The sequence below is a fragment of the Coregonus lavaretus genome, assembly GCF_964263955.1.
Source record: "Coregonus lavaretus genome assembly, chromosome: 3".
NCBI classification, from domain to species: Eukaryota; Metazoa; Chordata; class Actinopteri; order Salmoniformes; family Salmonidae; genus Coregonus; species Coregonus lavaretus.
The window spans coordinates 36,448,747-36,469,270 of NC_139990.1; the positions used below are offsets into that span (position 1 = coordinate 36,448,747).

General features: G+C 43.6%; 1 protein-coding gene across 1 annotated transcript in view; it reads right to left on the bottom strand.

The window, feature by feature from the left end:
* Positions 1-10,063: 10,063 nt before the first annotated feature.
* The window catches only part of LOC311107213 (oxidation resistance protein 1-like), a gene marked incomplete at both ends in the record, with an annotated part of 98,643 nt that continues 88,182 nt past the window's right edge, over positions 10,064-20,524 (bottom strand). The window contains 2 exons of the mRNA XM_084149707.1: positions 10,064-10,199; positions 10,418-10,491. Of these exons, the coding sequence (XP_084005833.1) occupies positions 10,064-10,199; positions 10,418-10,491 (210 nt within the window). The remainder of the gene's footprint in view (positions 10,200-10,417; positions 10,492-20,524) is intronic.

The window sequence follows — 20,524 nt, forward strand, 5'->3', positions numbered from 1 at the left end:
AATCAATCATTTCGATGCTGTCATGCTGTCACATATTATAACCTCAACCTTGCAAAAAACACTTGCACGAGCCATGAACCTGACAACACAATACAAAACACAAAACAGTAACAACCACCCCACCCCTCTCCCCTTGTTTTTCTACTTGAAGAGAAAAGCCCTTCCTCACTCGGTCCATGAGACACTAACAAGTGGTCACCCTAGTCCCAAGCCCCCCCAACCCCTCCCTTTCTCAATTTAGTCATCTACTTGAAAATATACAGGACACCTTAGTAAAAATATATATACAGTGGGGAAAAAAAGTATTTAGTCAGCCACCAATTGTGCAAGTTCTCCCACTTAAAAAGATGAGAGAGGCCTGTAATTTTCATCATAGGTACACGTCAACTATGACAGACAAATTGAGAAAAATAATATCCAGAAAATCACATTGTAGGATTTTTAATGAATTTATTTGCAAATTATGGTGGAAAATATGTATTTGGTCACCTACAAACAAGCAAGATTTCAGGCTCTCACAGACCTGTAACTTCTTCTTTAAGAGGCTCCTCTCCACTCGTTACCTGTATTAATGCCACCTGTTTGAACTTGTTATTACATTGTAGGAATTTTAATGAATTGATTTGCAAATTATGGTGGAAAATAAGTATTTGGTCAATAACAAAAGTTTCTCAATACTTTGTTATATACCCTTTGTTGGCAATGACACAGGTCAAACGTTTTCTGTAAGTCTTCACAAGGTTTTCACACACTGTTGCTGGTATTTTTGCCCATTCCTCCATGCAGATCTCCTCTAGAGCAGTGATGTTTTGGGGCTGTCGCTGGGCAACACGGACTTTCAACTCCCTCCAAAGATTTTCTATGGGGTTGAGATCTGGAGACTGGCTAGGCCACTCCAGGACCTTGAAATGCTTCTTACGAAGCCACTCCTTCGTTGCCCGGGCGGTGTGTTTGGGATCATTGTCATGCTGAAAGACCCAGCCACGTTTAATCTTCAATGCCCTTGCTGATGGAAGGAGGTTTTCACTCAAAATCTCATGATACATGGCCCCATTCATTCTTTCCTTTACACGGATCAGTCGTCCTGGTCCCTTTGCAGAAAAACAGCCCCAAAGCATGATGTTTCCACCCCCATGCTTCACAGTAGGTATGGTGTTCTTTGGATGCAACTCAGCATTCTTTGTCCTCCAAACACGACGAGTTGAGTTTTTACCAAAAAGTTATATTTTGGTTTCATCTGACCATATGACATTCTCCCAATCCTCTTCTGGATCATCCAAATGCACTCTAGCAAACTTCAGACGGGCCTGGACATGTACTGGCTTAAGCAAGGGTAAACGTCTGGCACTGCAGGATTTGAGTCCCTGGTGGCGTAGTGTGTTACTGATGGTAGGCTTTGTTACTTTGGTCCCAGCTCTCTGCAGGTCATTCACTAGGTCCCCCCGTGTGGTTCTGGGATTTTTGCTCACTGTTCTTGTGATCATTTTGACCCCACGGGGTGAGATCTTGCGTGGAGCCCCAGATCGAGGGAGATTATCAGTGGTCTTGTGTGTCTTCCATTTCCTAATAATTGCTCCCACAGTTGATTTCTTCAAACCAAGCTGCTTACCTATTGCAGATTCAGTCTTCCCAGCCTGGTGCAGGTCTACAATTTTGTTTCTGGTGTCCTTTGACAGCTCTTTGGTCTTGGCCATAGTGGAGTTTGGAGTGTGACTGTTTGAGGTTGTGGACAGGTGTCCTTTATACTGATAACAAGTTCAAACAGGTGCCATTAATACAGGTAACGAGTGGAGGACAGAGGAGCCTCTTAAAGAAGAAGTTACAGGTCTGTGAGAGCCTGAAATCATGCTTGTTTGTAGGTGACCAAATACTTATTTTCCACCATAATTTGCAAATAAATTCATTAAAAATCCTACAATGTGATTTTCTGGATATTTTTTCCTCAATTTGTCTGTCATAGTTGACGTGTACCTATGATGAAAATTACAGGCCTCTCTCATCTTTTTAAGTGGGAGAACTTGCACAATTGGTGGCTGACTAAATAAAAAATTTCCCCACTGCATATAAAAAGGAAATATGAAAGCAAGCACCCCCTTTCCTCTGCTTATTTAACCATAGCATATAGCTAACAATACTTGTATTCATCCACCAAATGGCAACAAGAAAAAATAATAGAGAAGAAAAATAAAATAAACTGAAATTAAAGGAAAGGGGGAAAACAGCATTTTCTATGCAACCATATAAAATCAGATCAATTAAAATAATGTCAAGGTTGCTAGTTCCATCTACTTACTTTACCGACATCTTTGCTTAAGGGTAGTTTTGATCAGGCAACTTGAATACAGTCACTGAGTAGCCAACCGGCTAAACCTCCAGTGACCAAAATATACAGTCTGAAATAGCCAAATACTGTAGCTAGTCGAATTGTCATTTCACAGTGTCGTTGCGATAGTGTGTCACACTAACTCTGTCCCATATAGAACTCACCGGCCAATATAGCTATGCCATCCATGGCCTTATTTCTGGTCCTCTGAGTTTTTCTTGAAGAATTCCATCGCCTTGCAATAGTCATCGAAGGTCTGTCTTTCCCCTTCCATGTAAAGCGTATCACAGCTGGGTAGGCGAGTGTGAAACATACATCCAACTCATGCAGCCTCTTCCTTGTTGAGGTAAAAATCCTCCTTTTATCCGCCAGCTCTTTGGTCATATCGGGAAAGAATGATAGCTTGCAGCCCTTCCAGGTCACCTCTCTCTTCTCCCGATACATTCCCTTCCCAGCGGCCAGTACTCTCTCTCTCTCCAGATCCCTGAGAAAGTGGATGATGATCGGTATAGGCGGCTGATTCTCGCGTGGTATTGGTGCTAGGGAACGGTGGACTCGTTGAAGTTAGGATTCGTCCAGATCCACCCCCAGGGCCTCCGAGATAATTAGTCTTACGCATTCCCTTGGGTTGCTATCCTCCAGACCGTCCTTGACCCCTAAAAGTCTTAAATTGAGGCGCCTCTCTTGTTTAGCTGCGTCTTGCACGCTTCTGTGGAGATCCTCATACAGTTTGCCGTTCTTCTCGGCTTCCTTAATCAGTCGGTCGTTGTTGTCCTCCAGCATTGATATCCGACCCTCTGCCTCATCTAGCCTCTGTAATATGACCGTTACATCTTCTTGCATATCCATCTGAGATTGCTTGACCTGAGAAATATCAGATTCAAGAACGGTGCTGACTCTACCCATTTCTTCAATGGCCTTCTGTAGGGATGATTGCAAGGCCGAGAACGAACTGGGCTATATATTCTGGCCTTCCAAAATCATGCGTGCTGAAGTGCTAGCAACAGTGCTAGCCCTGTTAGCTGCTGCGCTAGCGATTGTGCTACGTGTACGTGTTGAAGCTGAATTCAACGCAGACATTGTTGAAAAATGGTGATAAAACAAATAAAAGTAACTTTCCCCACAAAAACAATTATACTAAATTGACTATTCTATCGAACTATGAGGAAATTGGGAGAGTTTTATCAGGATGCTCCTTTCAGACAACCACCTTGCTTCGCAGCATCGCGTGACTCCCCGCTTTTCATTTTTAAATATATTTTTTTAAACTGTTGAAAAACATAATTCCACTTTAACATTATGGGTTATTGTGTGTAGCCCAGTGACCAAAAAATCTCAATTTATTCCATTTTAAATTCAGGCTGTAACAACAAAATGTGGAAAAAATAAAGGGGTGTGAATACTTTCTGAAGGCAGTGTAGATCAAAAGGATCAGCACAGCTGATGTAGTCTCTCTAGTCTAGACAGACGGGTTGCCTCCCTCAAGTGCCAATGTTCCGGCTTAGCGTACGTTGATGTGAATTTTTTTTAAAGGTTAGCATATGTACAGTACATTTCAAATGGGTTGTGAAAAAAAGCGCCACCAGCTGGTGGTGGTCTCGAAAGAGCCGGTTGAATAGGTACAATTGGCCTGGGCCCTCGGGTTAGAAGGGTGAATGACCACACAACAGACAGGCACACACGGCAATAGGAAGTGGACTGATGGAATAGGTGAAAGTGTTGTAGTGGTTTTCTGTCATGGACAGAAGAAAACAGGGAATATATATTACAGCAGAGTAAAGCAATGTAAGGCCATAGAATAGGAATGGCAATGATGTAACACATAGCAGGAATAGCAATATAGAATATCTGATCATGGCTGTACAGTGATAGGCTACATAGCTATTACAATGTAAGCAGTATGCTAACAGGGTATTCATATTGGTTGATTGATACCTCCCAAGTGGGAAACTCGGAATTCGACTCTTCCACCTAGGTTAGCAAGTCGGAAATGTCAGAGTTTTCGACATTACATGAACGCGGCCAGGTAGCCTGGAGGGTAGGAGTGTTGGGCCAGTAACCAAAAGGTGGCTGGATCAAATCCCCAAGCCGACAAGGTAAAAATTGGTAAATCTGCCCCTGAGCAAGGCAGTTAACCCACTGTTCCCCGGGCGCTGATGACGTGGATGTCGATTAAGGCAGCCCCCCGCACCTCTCTGATTCAGAGGGATTGGGTTAAATGTGGAAGATTCATTTCAGTTGAATGAATCGATAGGATTCAATCAACAACAAAGCGGTCATCACATCACTTTTTGTGCGTGTCACGCTCTGGCTCCGGGACTGTGTATTTGAGCCAGGGTGTGTTCATTTGGTTGTGTTTGGTATTGGTTGTGTTGTATTTGGTTGTGTTTCCTTGTTTGGTCGTGTGACTCCCAATCAGTGGTAACGAGTGTCAGCTGTCGGCTCGTTATCTCTGATTGGGAGCCATATTTAAACTGTCAGTGTTCACCTTAGTGTTGTGGGTTTTTGTTCCGTATCAGTCATTGTAACTGAGGACTTCACGATTTGTCTTTGTTTGTTGTTTTGCATTGAGTACTTTAAGTAAATAAAGTCATGTTCGTATCGCACGCTGCGCCTTGGTCCTCTCTAACCAACGATCGTGACAGAAAAACCCACCAAGACCAGACCAAGCAGCGTGTCCAGGAGCCATCGCTAATTGATCTCCGTGGCAGCTTCGACTGGGTCAAGCCCATGGAGGAGCTGAGTGAAGAGGGTTGGAGACAGAGGAGCGAGAGGTGGGAGAGAATGTTGGAGGCCTGGTCCACGGGGAGGAGAGACCCCCAGAAAATTTTTAGGGGGGGGCTCACGACATCGGGGCAGCAGGAGGCCGCTATGGAGCGGTCCAGCGGGGTTGCAGAGGAGGCCGCCAGGTTACGGGGGCCACTGGTAGAAGAGGGGATGGAAGGAGTAGAGGCACGGCGAGAGGTACTGGCGGGTGTTGCCAGTCCGGTCCGGCCCGTTCCAGATCCCGGTGTAGAGCCAGTGGTGTGTGTCCCCAGTACGGTCCGGTCTATTCCTGCTCCCCGCACCAAACCTACGGTGTGCGTCGACAGCCCAGCCCGGCCCGTTCCTGCGCTCCGCACCGAGTCTGTGGTGCGCGTCGCCAGCCCAGCCCGGCCTGTTCCTGCTCCACGCACAAAGCCTACGGGGTGCGTCGCCAGCCCGACCCGGCCTGTTCCTGCTCCACGCACAAAGCCTACGGTGTGCGTCGCCAGCCCAGCCCGGCCTGTCCCTGCTCTACGCACAAAGCCTACGGTGTGCGTCGTCGGCCTGGTCCAGCCCGTTCCTGCTACTCGCACCAAGTCAAGGGTGCGAGTCGTCAGCCTGGTCCAGCCCGTTCCTGCTACTCGCACCAAGCCAGGGGTACGAGTCGTCAGCCTGGTTCAGCTCGTCCCTGCTACTCGCACCAAGCCAAGGGTGCGAGCCGTCAGCCGGATCCAGCCCATTCCTGCTACTCGCACCAAGCCAGGGATGCGAGTCGTCAGCCTGGTGAGGCCCGTTCCGGCTCCACGCATCAAGCCTAGGGTGCGTATCGTCAGCCAGGTCCGGTCCGTTCCTGCCTCACGCGCCAAGCCAGGGGTGCGCGTCGTCAGTCCAGATCCTACCAGCTGGGTCAGATCGGACCGGGGGCGCTACGGGGGGATTGAAGAAGGGTGGTGGTCAAGCCCGGAGCCGGAGCCGCCTCCGAGGAGCAACACCCACCCAGCCCTCCCCTATTTGGGGTGTAGGCGCGGTCGGAGTCCGCGCCTTTAGGGGGGGGTACTGTCACGCTCTGGCTCCGGGACTGTGTATTTGAGCCAGGGTGTGTTCATTTGGTTGTGTTTGGTATTGGTTGTGTTGTATTTGGTTGTGTTTCCTTGTTTGGTCGTGTGACTCCCAATCAGTGGTAACGAGTGTCAGCTGTCGGCTCGTTATCTCTGATTGGGAGCCATATTTAAACTGTCAGTGTTCACCTTAGTGTTGTGGGTTTTTGTTCCGTATCAGTCATTGTAACTGAGGACTTCACGATTCGTCTTTGTTTGTTGTTTTGCATTGAGTACTTTAAGTAAATAAAGTCATGTTCGTATCGCACGCTGCGCCTTGGTCCTCTCTAACCAACGATCGTGACAGTGCGAGGGATGGGGCTGGAGAAATGTAACCACTCTCAAATTCAGACGCAGCTATGGGCACAAGAACTGGCCAACCATGAGCTCAAAAAGACAATTTAAATTTAAAGCTATGGTATACAGTGTTTATTTACAATTACATTGCTTACAAACAATGGAGTACAACAGTTAAGCTCATGAGTCATTTAATTATTCAAGAACCAGTGGCTATATATCATTAATTTAAATAATCACAATTCAAAGCTCACACTTGACACAGTAATAAACAAAAAAGTACAAGGACCTCCGTTTTATAATGACAATTATTTATTTTTTAAAATTGTTATTCAATTACACATTGTTACCTGGTGAGGGTAATTGGTCCATGTGTTACCATTGTGACTTTTAATAAAAATGTGAACCACTGCTTTGGAAGACCAAAGAGGGGTAGTCAGGGAGCTGCAGATTAATAATATCGTACTTAAAACACAGAAAACGTACAAGTACTTGTGTTGCCTTTTGCAGCACACACTGTAGGTCTACACACATTCTCCACATTCAGCATTAGGCTTTGGTATTCCAGTTCACCTCTGTAACACATAACACCACATTGCATTTGCCTTTTCTAAATTTTGCAGAAGTCTTTCGTTCTGTACACAATTAAGACCTCAGTGTTCTATACGCCCAGAAGGAGTCAGGCTTTGCCCCCAGAGAATAACAAACTCCCTGTCTGTTTAGATTACATTGCTATTAGAAGAAAGACACCAATCAACACTTAATAAAACGGTACATGGTTACACTGATAATATAGGAACAGATCTGTTATTTATATTAACATTTTATTTACAAGGTAATACACATTAAATATATGAGCTGCAGTCAGGACATCAGCACAAAACATATCACCGTAACATTGATAACAGCAATATTATTATATAGTATAAATATATATTTGCTATGTATGTATTTAAAGAAAAATAAATCACATCGTACCTGAAGAAAAAGCAACAGCCTGTCGAGATTATATGTGTTGAAGCTATAGTTGGTCTGCAGCCAAACATAAAGACAAATCGGCCATAGGTATGGCAAGGGCACCACACACAGTACCAGTCAAAAGTTTGGACACACCTACTCATTGAAGAGTTTTTCTTTATTTTTACTATTTTCTACATTGTAGATTAATAGTGAAGACATCAAAACTATTAAATAACACATATGGAATCATGTAGTAACCAAAAAAGTGTTAAAAATAAATATATATTTTATATTTGAGATTCTTCAAATAGCCACCCTTTGCCTTGATGACAGCTTGGCATTCTCTCAACCAGCTTCACCTGGAATGGAATGCTTTTCCAACAGTCTTGAAGGAGTTCCCACATATGCTTAGCACTTGTTGGCTGCTTTTCCTTCACTCTACCGTCCGACTCATCCCAAACCATCTCAATTGGGTTGAGGTTGGGTGATTGTGGAGGCCAGGTCATCTGATGCAGCACTCCATCACTCTCGTTCTTGGTAAAATAGCCCTTACACAGCCTGGAGGTGTGTTGGGTCATTGTCCAGTTGAAAAAGAAATGACAGTCCCACTAAGCCCAAACCAGATGGGATGGCGTATCGCTGCAGAATGCTGTGGTAGCCATGCTGGTTAAGTGTGCCTTGAATTCTAAATAAATCACAGACAGTGTCACCAGAAAAGCACCCCCACACCATAACACCTCCTCCTCCATGCTTTACGGTGGGAAATACACATGCAGAGATCATCTGTTCACCCACACCGTGTCTCACAAAGAACCAAAAACCTCCAATTTGGACTCCAGACCAAAGGACACATTTCCACCGGTCTAATGTCAATTTCTTGTGTTTCTTGGCCCAACCAGGTCTCTTCTTCTTATTGGTGTCCTTTAGTAGTGGTTTCGTTGCTGCAATTCGACCATGAAGGCCTGATTCACACAGTCCCCTCTGAACAGTTGATGTTGAGATGTGTCTGTGACTTGAACTCTGTGAAGCATTTATTTGGGCTGTAGTTTCTGAGGCTGGTAACTCTGATTAACTTATCCTCTGCAGCAGAGGTAACTGGGTCTTCCATTCCTGTCGTGGTCCTCATGAGAGCCAGTTTCATCATAGCGCTTGATGGTTTTTGTGACTGCACATGAAGAAACTTTCAAAGTTCTTGAAATGTTCCGTATTGACTGAACTTCATGTCTTAAATTAATGATGGACTGTCGTTTCTCTTTGCTTATTTGAGCTGTTCTTGCCATAATATGGACTTGGTCTTTTACCAAATAGGGCTATCTTCTGTATACCCCCCTACCTTGTCACAACACAACTGATTGGCTCAAACGCATTAAAAAGGAAAGAAATTCAAAAAAATTAACTTTTAAGAAGTCACACCTGTTAATTTAAATGCATTCCAGGCGACTACCTCATGAAGCTAGTTGAGAGAATGCCAAGAGTTTGCAAAGCTGTCATCAAGGCAAAGGGTGGCTATTTGAAGAATCTCAAATATAAAATATATTTTTATTTGTTTAACACTTTTTGGGTTACTACATGATTCCATATGTGTTATTTCATAGTTTTGATGTCTTCACTATTATTCTACAATGTACACATTTTAAAAATAAAGAAAAACCCTTGAATGAGTAGGTGTGTCCACACCTTTGACTGGTAGTGTACTTAACTTGCACATTATTACTCCACAGAGATCTATTTATTGGAACACATTATACTGCATATGGACAGACAGTGGAGAGACACAGTGTCTGATTGGAACAAGGCCGGTGTGCATTAGTGTTACTGTATGTTCACATACTCAATGATACAACTGACAAAAACAGAACGCTATACCATCAATGGATCTTTGAATATATATTTGTAACATATGCTTGGAGCCGATGGTGTGCCTTTGTGGTCTGACAGTATACTGTAGAGCTCGAAAAGGATTTTGTTTTTCAGTTGCTGCCATGTAACAATTTCTCCCATTCAGTGAATGCAACCTATTGCTTGTGTCCTCCTGATGTGGTAATTGTGATGTTTTCTCATCAGGCATTTTACAATGACAAAAACATAATCGCTCCTCACCCTGTATCATGTACCGCTTTTTTTTTTACCACATCACATATTGCCATAAGGTTTTTGAGTAATGGAACGTTTTTGACAGTGGCCATGTTTATGTACATGTAGATGCTCCGATGTCCTGGAGTCAAGAGTTAAAGTTCTTCTTCTTCCTCTTGATCACAAACCAAGTCGTCGGCCATCAGTCGACCCACAGAGTTCTAACAATCAAGACATTCTGTAGCCTACTTCCAACAAAGACATCTCCATGTCCCCTCCCTCACACCCCTCTATACTCAACCTGAACCTACACACACGTCTAATGAAATAAACTGACAGTGTTTTAACAGAGACATAACTCTCTGTATTGGATGCAGTAGTAGTGATAACGAGTGATTGGTTAATCAGCACAGTGATAGCTGTTTGTTTGTAACAGGCCTCCAATGAGCCAAGAGGACATGCAGGCAAGTCTGGGTCGATGTTGTTTTTTGAGGCATGGGGGACAACATTCCTACATACCTTTTCCATAAGAGTTCCAGTTCTCTCTGGCAGGGCATAGTTAGGCTTTTTACTCAAACGACCAGATCTCAATGTCCTGAAGAACAAAGTCCTCCTTCTTGGTCAGCATGGGGTTGCCAAAGGTTTTACAGGGGTTACTTCTGCCGTGGTAGAGGTCTCCATCTAGCCATAGACCAAACTCACCCCTGGGGAAGAAAAGAGGATAAAGAGAGGACGGTGACTATCATGAATGACTGATTACAGACATAAATCGAGATAATTTGGATATGCATGCAAAATAAAATCTAAATATTTACACACAACCACATTTACATATTTTGGATAAAATTGTAAAAGAAGAATGAATTAACTACACCTATTTCTGATCAATAACAACAACTGATGGCTTAATCTGTCCACTTACCCTCCACCACCAAACGCTAGAGAATCCATATCTCCTTTGAGGAAAAACATGTTGTCACCAGTCCATTTGAACACCTACAAAGACCATAAATGCACATGAGCACACTCAGCAAAGGACTTGCAATGCATGGGATTGGAAAGCTGCCGCAGTCATCCCCCTCTTCAAAGGGGGTGACACTCTAGATCCAAACTGTTAGACCTATATCCATCCTGCCCTGCCTTTCGAAAGTTTTTGAAAGCCAAGTAAACAAACAGATCACTGACCATTTCGAGTCCCACCGTACCTTCTTCGCTATGCAATCCGGTTTCCGAGCTGGTCATCGCCACGCTCAAGGTCCTAAACGATATTATAACCGCGATCGATAATAGACAGTACTGTGCAGCCGTCTTCATCGACCTGGCCAAGGCTTTCGACTCTGTCAACCACCGCATTCTTATTGGCAGACTAAATAGCCTTGGTTTCTCAAATGACTGCCTCGCCTGGTTCACCAACTACTTCTCAGAAAGAGTTCAATGTGTCAAATTGGAGGGCCTGGTGTCTGGACCTATGGCAGTCTCTATGGGGGTGCCACAGGGTTCAATTCTCGGGCCGACTCTTTTCTCTGTGTATATCAATGATGTCGCTCTTGCTGCTGGTGACTCTCAGATCCACCTCTACGCAGACGACACCATTTTGTATACATCTGGCCCTTCATTGGACACTGTGTTAACAAACCTCCAAACGAGCTTCAATGCCATACAACACTCCTTCCGTAGCCTCCAACTGCTCTTAAACACTAGTAAAACTAAATGCATGCTCTTCAATCGAACACTGCTGGCACCCGCCCACCCGACTAAAATCACTACTCTCGGCGGGTATGTGGACAACTACAAATACCTAGGTGTCTGATTAGACTGTAAACTATCCTTCCAGACTCACATTAAGCATCTCCAATCCAAAGTTAAATCTAGAATTGGCTTCCTATTTCGCAACAAAGCCTCCTTCACTCATGCTGCCAAACATGCCCTCGTTAAATTGACTATCCTACCGATCCTTGACTTCGGCGATGTCATTTACAAAATAGCCTCCAACACTACTCAGCAAATTGGATGTAGTCTATCACAATGCCATCCGTTTTGTCACCAAAGCCCCATATACTACCCACCACTGTGACCGGTACGCTCTTGTTGGCTGGTCCTCACTACATATTCGTCGCCAAACCCACTGGCTCCAGGTCATCTATAAATCACTGCTAGGCAAATCCCTGCCTTATCTTAGCTCATTGGTCACCATAGCAACACCCACCGTAGTATACGCTCCAGCAGGTATATCTCACTGGTCATCCCCAAAGCCAACACCTCCTTTGGCCGCCATTCTTTCCAGTTCTCTGTTGCCAATGACTGGAACGAACTGCAAAAAATCTCTGAAGCAGGAGACACTTATCTCCATCACTAACTTTAAGCATCAGTTGTCAGAGCACCTTACCGATCACGGCACCTGTACTCAGCCCATTTGAAATTAGCCCACCCAACTACCTCATCCCCATCTTGTTATTTATTTTGCTCATTTGCACCCCACTATCTCTATTTGCACATCATCTCTTAACACTCAATTGTAATTTTTTTGCACTATGGCCTATTTATTGCCTTATCTCCATAACTTGCTACATTTGCACACACTGTATATATATTTTCTGTTGTATTTTTGACTTTATGTTTTGTTTACCCCATATGTAACTCTGTGTTGTTGTTTTTTATCGCACTGCTTTGCTTTATCTTGGCCAGGTCGCAGTTGTAAATGAGAACTTGTTCTCAACTGGTTTACCTGGTTAAATAAAGGTGAAAAAAAATCTAATACAGTGGGGAGAACAAGTATTTGATACACTGCCGATTTTGCAGGTTTTCCTACTTATAAAGCATATAGAGGTCTGTAATTTTTATCATAGGTACACTTCAACTGTGAGAGACGGAATCTAAAACAAAAATCCAGAAAATCACATTGTATGATTTTTAAGTAATTAATTTGCATTTTATTGCATGACATAAGTATTTGATCACCTACCAACCAGTAAGAATTCCGACTCTCACAGACCTGTTAGTTTTTCTTTAAGAAGCCCTCCTGTTCACCACTCATTACCTGTATTAACTGCACCTGTTTGAACTCGTTACCTGTATAAAATACACCTGTCCACACACTCAATCAAACAGACTCCAACCTCTCCACAATGGCCAAGACCAGAGAGCTGTGCAAGGACATCAGGGATAAAATTGTAGACCTGCACAAGGCTGGGATGGGCTACAGGACAATAGGCAAGCAGCTTGGTGAGAAGGCAACAACTGGAAGAAAATTGAAGAAGTTCAAGATGACGGTCAATCAGCCTCGGTCTGGGGCTCCATGCAAGATCTCACCTCGTGGGGCATCAATGATCATGAGGAAGGTGAGGGATCAGCCCAGAACTACACGGCAGGACCTGGTCAATGACCTGAAGAGAGCTGGGACCACAGTCTCAAAGAAAACCATTAGTAACACACTACGCCGTCATGGATTAAAATCCTGCAGCGCACGCAAGGTTCCCCTGATCAAGCCAGCGCATGTCCAGGCCCGTCTGAAGTTTGCCAATGACCATCTGGATGATCCAGAGGAGGAATGGGAGAAGGTCATGTGGTCTGATGAGACAAAAATATAGCTTTTTGGTCTAAACTCCACTCGCCGTGTTTGGAGGAAGAAGAAGGATGAGTACAACCCCAAGAACACCATCCCAACCGTGAAGCATGGAGGTGGAAACATCATTCTTTGGGGATGCTTTTCTGCAAAGGGGACAGGACGACTGCACCGTATTGAGGGGAGGATGGATGGGGCCATGTATCGCAAGATCTTGGCCAACAACCTCCTTCCCTCAGTAAGAGCATTGAAGGTGGGTTGTGGCTGGGTCTTCCAGCATGACAACGACCCGAAACACACAGCCAGGGCAACTAAGGAGTGGCTCCGTAAGAAGCATCTCAAGGTCCTGGAGTGGCCTAGCCAGTCTCCAGACCTGAACCCAATAGAAAATCTTTGGAGGGAGCTGAAAGTCTGTATTGCCCAGCAACAGCCCCGAAACCTGAAGGATCTGGAGAAGGTCTGTATGGAAGAGTGGGCCAAAATCCCTGCTGCAGTGTGTGCAAACCTGGTCAAGACCTACAGGAAACGTATGATCTCTGTAATTGCAAACAAAGGTTTCTGTACCAAATATTAAGTTCTGCTTTTCTGATGTATCAAATACTTATGTCATGCAATAAAATGCAAATTAATTACTTAAAAATCATACAATGTGATTTTCTGGATTTTAGTTTTAGATTCCGTCTCTCACAGTTGAAGTGTACCTATGATAAAAATTACAGACCTCTACATGCTTTGTAAGTAGGAAAACCTGCAAAATCGGCAGTGTATCAAATACTTGTTCTCCCCACTGTATATATAAATAAATAAATTCATGCATCTCAATAAACTATAACTTAAGTGCATTATTACCTCCAACTTGGCCCAATTCACATTTCCAGTTGCCCACCCTGACATACCAATCTGGAACGGGCCCTGTGTCTCAACCAATAGCCAATGTAGGCTAAATATTCCAAGCAGGGCTACAGCAACTTCCAGAGAGGGTCAGACTCCTTAGGCTTTACGGTGGCCACTCTGTCATCGGTGTCCTCGGCAGAACGGTATCTCCATAACCAAGTGGTCACATATCGTTCTGGGTTCCACTGCGCAAGAGGGGTCCGTGGAGTTTTATGAACGTCAAGGCAGACACAAGTTGAATTTAGATTTTTCTTCAACGTTCTGATTGGCCAAAGTGGTCAAGCCTCCGACGGGCCTCCGCAGTGCACACACATAGCCCATAATTGTTCATCATTCTCGCCACCGCCATAGAGAAGACAAGGAAGAAACCACCATTGACCTACCTCTAGGCTGCTATACATATTTGATTTGTCATTCTATCATTTTTCATGGAATTTTTGTGGTAATTAAATATAATTTATTTAGAATTTATCAGAATTAATTTTCCAGAAATAGTTTTATCAGCTCCATTTATTCTCAATATGAAAAAAGTGAGGGAGTGCCGCTCCTCTGTGTTCCGGCAGCATTACACCCCTGATGGCAATATATCACAGATTATCCATTATATTGACCAGATACTCCATTGGCCGCTCTAACAATGAAAATAAATGTATTCAAAAATGGAAGGCATTTGGGAGGAGGCAAGATCAGGTGAGACCATTCTAGCCAATGAGAGGGCAGATACAAGTGTGATAACAGGCGCAACTCTGATATAAAGGTTTTTTTCTGAAAGTTGCCAGGATGTCACGTGTCATACTTATATCAATACACTCGTAACACCCTAAGCATTACGAAACTTCTATTCGATCAAATAAGCATTTACATTTTCTGCTAACCATATTCTGCTGGTTAAAAACCTTTTAAATGTAACTACATGCAATCTAAAATGTAATCTATGTAATCCCCGAAAGTAATTATTTATCATGAGAGGACCATAAACAATAACTAGTAATGATGCATACTCCAAGAAAGGTTAAGATCTCACCTTTCTGGTAAAAAGTTATAAATTGCTGAGGTGTAGTCACTTTTGAGGACACAAACTCAAATACAAACATGATAAAAATATGAAAATATGAAATATTTGATATGACGTATTTCCTATTCAACAAAACTGTATGAACAAGGTTTGAAATGACTTATATGCTTTCTAAATATAGTATAATCCAATTGCAAAACCACTAACTATAAGATTTCACCTTCCTTATAACTGTAAAATACATATTTGTATGTTTAGTGTTAGAGACAATCTGCATATTTTCTAAAGGTCTCTCTTGATCAAAACATCTGCCCACACTCTCTCCTGCTGCGGCACAATGTAAGGATTGCAGGCATGTGCTTTGTCAGTGGCTGTGACATAGGGTTCAACCAGGAGTTGATAGACAGTCGGAAGAGCGAATGAAATGGTAGGAGGGACATCCCAGCTTCAAGTGGTTTCAGATTTCACATCCCACATCACACAGTTACAAAAACTACTTGGTCCGTGGGAACCATGGCTATCACTCAATGCAAGCCATTTCTATATACGGTGTCCACAGATCGATTTCTAAGCGAAAATGTAGGTCAGAACCAGTACCAGAACTACGCAGGTACCCTAAACAAGATATTCTGCACGTTTTAGGTACTTTCTATCATAAAATATTTACTTTATTTTATATTTATATATATATATATATTTTTTTTAACCTTTATTTAACCAGGTTTTATTTTTTTTATTTTTTTTATTTCACCTTTATTTAACCAGGTAAGCCAGTTGAGAACAGGTTCTCATTTACAACTGCGACCTGGCCAAGATAAAGCAAAGTAGTGCAATAAAAAACAACACAGAGTTACATATGGGGTAAAAAACATAAAGTCAGAAATACAACAGAAAATATATATACAGTGTGTGCAAATGAAGCAAGTTATGGAGGTAAGGCAATAAATAGGCTATAGTGCAGAATAATTACAATAGTATTAACACTGGAATGCTAGATGTGCAAGAGATTATGTGCAAATAGAGATACTGGGGTGCAAAAGAGCAAAATAAATAACAATATAGGGATGAGGTAGTTGGGTGGGCTAATTTCAGATGGGCTGTGTACAGGTGCAGTGATCGGTAAGGTGCTCTGACAACTGATGCTTAAAGTTATTGAGGGAGATAAGAGTCTCCAGCTTCAGAGATTTTTGCAATTCGTTCCAGTCATTGGCAGCAGAGAACTGGAAGGAATGGCGGCCAAAGGAGGTGTTGGCTTTGGGAATGACCAGTGAGATATACCTGCTGGAGCGCAGACTACGGGTGGGTGCTGCTATGGTGACCAATGAGCTAAGATAAGGCGGGGATTTGCCTAGCAGTGATTTATAGATGGCCTGGAGCCAGTGGGTTTGACGACGAACATGTAGTGAGGACCAGCCAACAAGAGCGTACAGGTCACAGTGGTGGGTAGTGTATGGGGCTTTGGAGACAAAACGGATGGCACTGTGATAGACTACATCCAATTTGCTGAGTAGAGTGTTGGAGGCTATTTTGTAAATGACATCGCCGAAGTCAAGGATCGGTAGGATAGTCAGTTTTACGAGGGCATGTTTGGCAGCATGAGTGAAGGAGGCTTTGTTGCGAAATAGGAAGCCGATTCTAGATTTAACTTTGGATTGGAGATTATTTATGTGAGTCTGGAAGTTGAGTTTACAGTCTAACCAGACACCTAGGTATTTGTAGTTGTCCACATACTCTAGGTCAGACCCGTCGAGAGTGGTGATTCTAGTCGGGTGGGCGGGTGCCAGCAGCGTTCGATTGAAAAGCATGCATTTAGTTTTACTAGTGTTTAAGAGCAGTTGGAGGCTACTGAAGGATTGTTGTATGGCATTGAAGCTCGTTTGGAGGTTTGTTAACACAGTGTCCAATGAAGGGCCAGATGTATACAAAATGGTGTCGTCTGCGTAGAGGTGGATCTGAGAGTCACCAGCAGCAAGAGCGACATCATTGATATACACGGAGAAAAGTGTCGGCCCAAGAATTGAACCCTGCGGCACCCCCATAGAGACTGCCATAGGTCCAGACAACAGGCCCTCCGATTTGACACACTGAACTCTATCTGAGAAGTAGTTGGTGAACCAGGCGAGGCAGTCATTTGAGAAACCAAGGCTATTTAGTCTGCCAATAAGAATGCGGTGGTTGACAGAGTCGAAAGCCTTGGCCAGGTCGATGAAGACGGCTGCACAGTACTGTCTATTATCAATCGCGGTTATAATATCGTTTAGGACCTTGAGCGTGGCTGAAGTGCACCCGTGACCAGCTCGGAAACCGGATTGCATAGCGGAGAAGGTACGGTGGTATTCGAAATGGTCGATGATCTGTTTGTTAACTTGGCTTTCGAATATTTTCGAAAGGCAGGGCAGGATGGATATAGGTCTGTAGCAATTTGGATCTAGAGTGTCACCCCCTTTGAAGAGGGGGATGACCGCGGCAGCTTTCCAATCTCTGGGGATCTCAGACGTTATGAAAGAGAGGTTGAACAGACTAGTAATAGGGGTAGCGACAATTTCGGCGGCTAGTTTTAGAAAGAAAGGGTCCAGATTGTCTAGCCCAGCTGATTTGTAGGGGTCCAGATTTTGCAGCGCTTTCAAAACATCAGCTGTCTGAATTTGTGTGAAGGAGAAGCGGGGGGGGCATGGGCAAGTTGCAGCAGAGGGTGCAGAGTTGGTGGCCGGGTTAGTGGTAGCCAGATGGAAAGCATGGCCAGCTGTAGCAAAATGCTTGTTGAAATTCTCGATTATTGTAGATTTATCGGTGGTGATAGTGTTTCCTAGCCTCAGTGCAGTGGGCAGCTGGGAGGAAGTGCTCTTATTCTCCATGGACTTTACAGTGTCCCAAAACTTTTTGGAGTTAGTGCTAAAGGATGCAAATTTCTGTTTGAAAAAGTTAGCCTTTGCTTTCCTGACTGCTTGTGTATATTGGTTCCTAACTTCCCTGAAAAGTTGCATATCGCGGGGGCTATTTGATGCTAATGCTGTACGCCACAGGATGTTTTTGTGCTGGTCAAGGGCAGTCAAGTCTGAGGAGAAGCAGGGGCTATATCGGTTCTTAGTTCTGTATTTTTTGAATGGGGCATGTTTATTTAAGATTGAGAGGAAATTACTTTTAAGGAACAACCAGGCATCCTCTACTGACGGAATGAGATCTATATCCATCCAGGATACCTGGGCCAGGTCAATTAGGAAGGCCTCCTCGCTAAAGTGTTTTAGGGAGCGTTTGACAGTGATGAGGGGTGGTCGTTTGACCGCGGACCCGTTACGGACGCAGGCAATAAGGCAGTGATCGCTGAGATCCTGGTTGAAGACAGCTGAGGTGTATTTAGAGGGTATGTTAGTCAGGATGATATCTATGAGGGTACCCATGTTTACGGATTTAGGGTTGTACCTGGTAGGTTCGTTGATAATTTGCGTGAGGTTGAGGGCATCTAGCTTGGATTGTAGGATGGCTGGGGTATTAAGCATATCCCAATTTAGGTCACCAAGCCAGTTGAGAACATGTTCTCATTTACAACTGCGACCTGGCCAAGATAAAGCAAAGCAGTGCGATAAAAAACAACAACACAGAGTTACATATGGGGTAAACAAAACATAAAGTCAAAAATACAACAGAAAATATATATACAGTGTGTGCAAATGTAGCAAGTTATGGAGATAAGGCAATAAATAGGCCATAGTGCAAAAAAATTACAATTGAGTATTAAGAGATGATGTGCAAATAGAGATAGTGGGGTGCAAATGAGCAAAATAAATAACAAGATGGGGATGAGGTAGTTGGGTGGGCTAATTTCAAATGGGCTGAGTACAGGTGCCGTGATCGGTAAGGTGCTCTGACAACTGATGCTTAAAGTTAGTGATGGAGATAAGTGTCTCCAGCTTCAGAGATTGGAAAGTGGAAAGAATGGCGGCTATAAGCAAATTATTGTTGTTTGTTCCTGAACTGTCCGAATGGCAGCGCTATCCTTCAGCTATTCTTCAGCACCACAAGTTGGTTTAACTTTGTTAACGTCATTGCGCGATCCCTAGCACTGTCCTTTCAGCACCACGAAGGGCACTCCAATCGCTTAAAATGTGTATTTGTATTTGTATTTATTACGGATACCCATTAGCTGCTCCACGGCTAACACACTTAGTGTGTGCCCTCAGGCCCCTACTCCACTATCACATATGTGACCGACCGGCTCGATCTTATGTAGCAAAATTTGAAATTGTGTTTTTTACATTGGATAAAAGTAGAGACTCAGAGCTAGAAAATGGTATATCATACACTACAGTTGAGGAACAATGGGAAAGTAATTCTGCTTTGAAAGTTGATCAACTTGTAACTTTACTTTTGAGAAATTGGATTTCAAGACTAAAGGCTGGCCTATACTACGGGTGTGTTGGTAAATTTAAGCTGGAATGCCAGAGTGTGCCCTGGGAATTCGTAAACTCAGAGCGTTGTCAGATTGTCTGTTCGTAAATTCAGGGCGTTTCGCTCTCGGACCATTCAGAGTGCACACTCGATGCTCTGGCCGAGGAGTAGGGTTGATCCGTGCATTCTGACCTAACAACAGCAGTCAAGTACCCAAGTTAACTGGCTAACGTTGGCTAGCTTGCTAGCTACTTCCAGACACAAATGAGTGAACAGCTCACTCTGACCATTTTAATCGCCCTAGCAGAGCTGGTTGGCTGTTTTTATGTTATCCAGTGCGTTGGTGACTGCAACTGTCCTGCTGGCAACAATTCAATGATGCTTTTTTTGCCAACGTTTACGGGTATTGAGCGTTCGTAAATTCGTTAGTTATTCTGCGCTCCGGCACACTGAGGCAAGAGTGCTCTGAAATCAGAGTAGATAGCCAGAGCAAATTTACCAGCTACGTCTATCTACAGTTGTCGCAGTGACATCATAAACATTCTATTGAAATAGTTACATGCATAGTGGAGTCTTTTGTTTAGACATGTAGCTAGCTAGCTAAACAATGAACCATAATCCCAACTCATAACGTTACTACCCTGCATGAATCTGCAGGTAGCTAACCAACCAGGTTCAATGTTAGCTAAAGTAGCTCTGAGAAACGTATAATATTACTACACAGATCATACACGTAACATTAGCTAGCTAGCTAACAGTACACATTAACTTGAAATGAAAACGACTTTCTGACAAAATTACAAACGTGTGACATCTGAAAATGTAGCTAGCTAGACTCTCTTACCCGTATACATGGAAGGACGCTTCCCCCGCTCACTCACGGATGCCATGGTTGCCCTTAGTTTGAAGATGTAATCCGGAGACAGGTGTTTTATACAACAGCCTTCTGTGTGTTCTCTTTTCGACTCAGTCTGCATATTAGCAATCAAACAGCAGACTTTTCTCCATCTCCTTAGCTATCATACTCTGATTCCACTGATTTCAAAACTCGGTCCTCCAGAAGGTGGAGAGCAACACTTTTGCAGTTCTACTACATGATATCTTTCAAAAAAGCCGCGTTAGAAAGGATTACCTACACATACTGACCAGCTCATATTATAGACAGAAGCGTG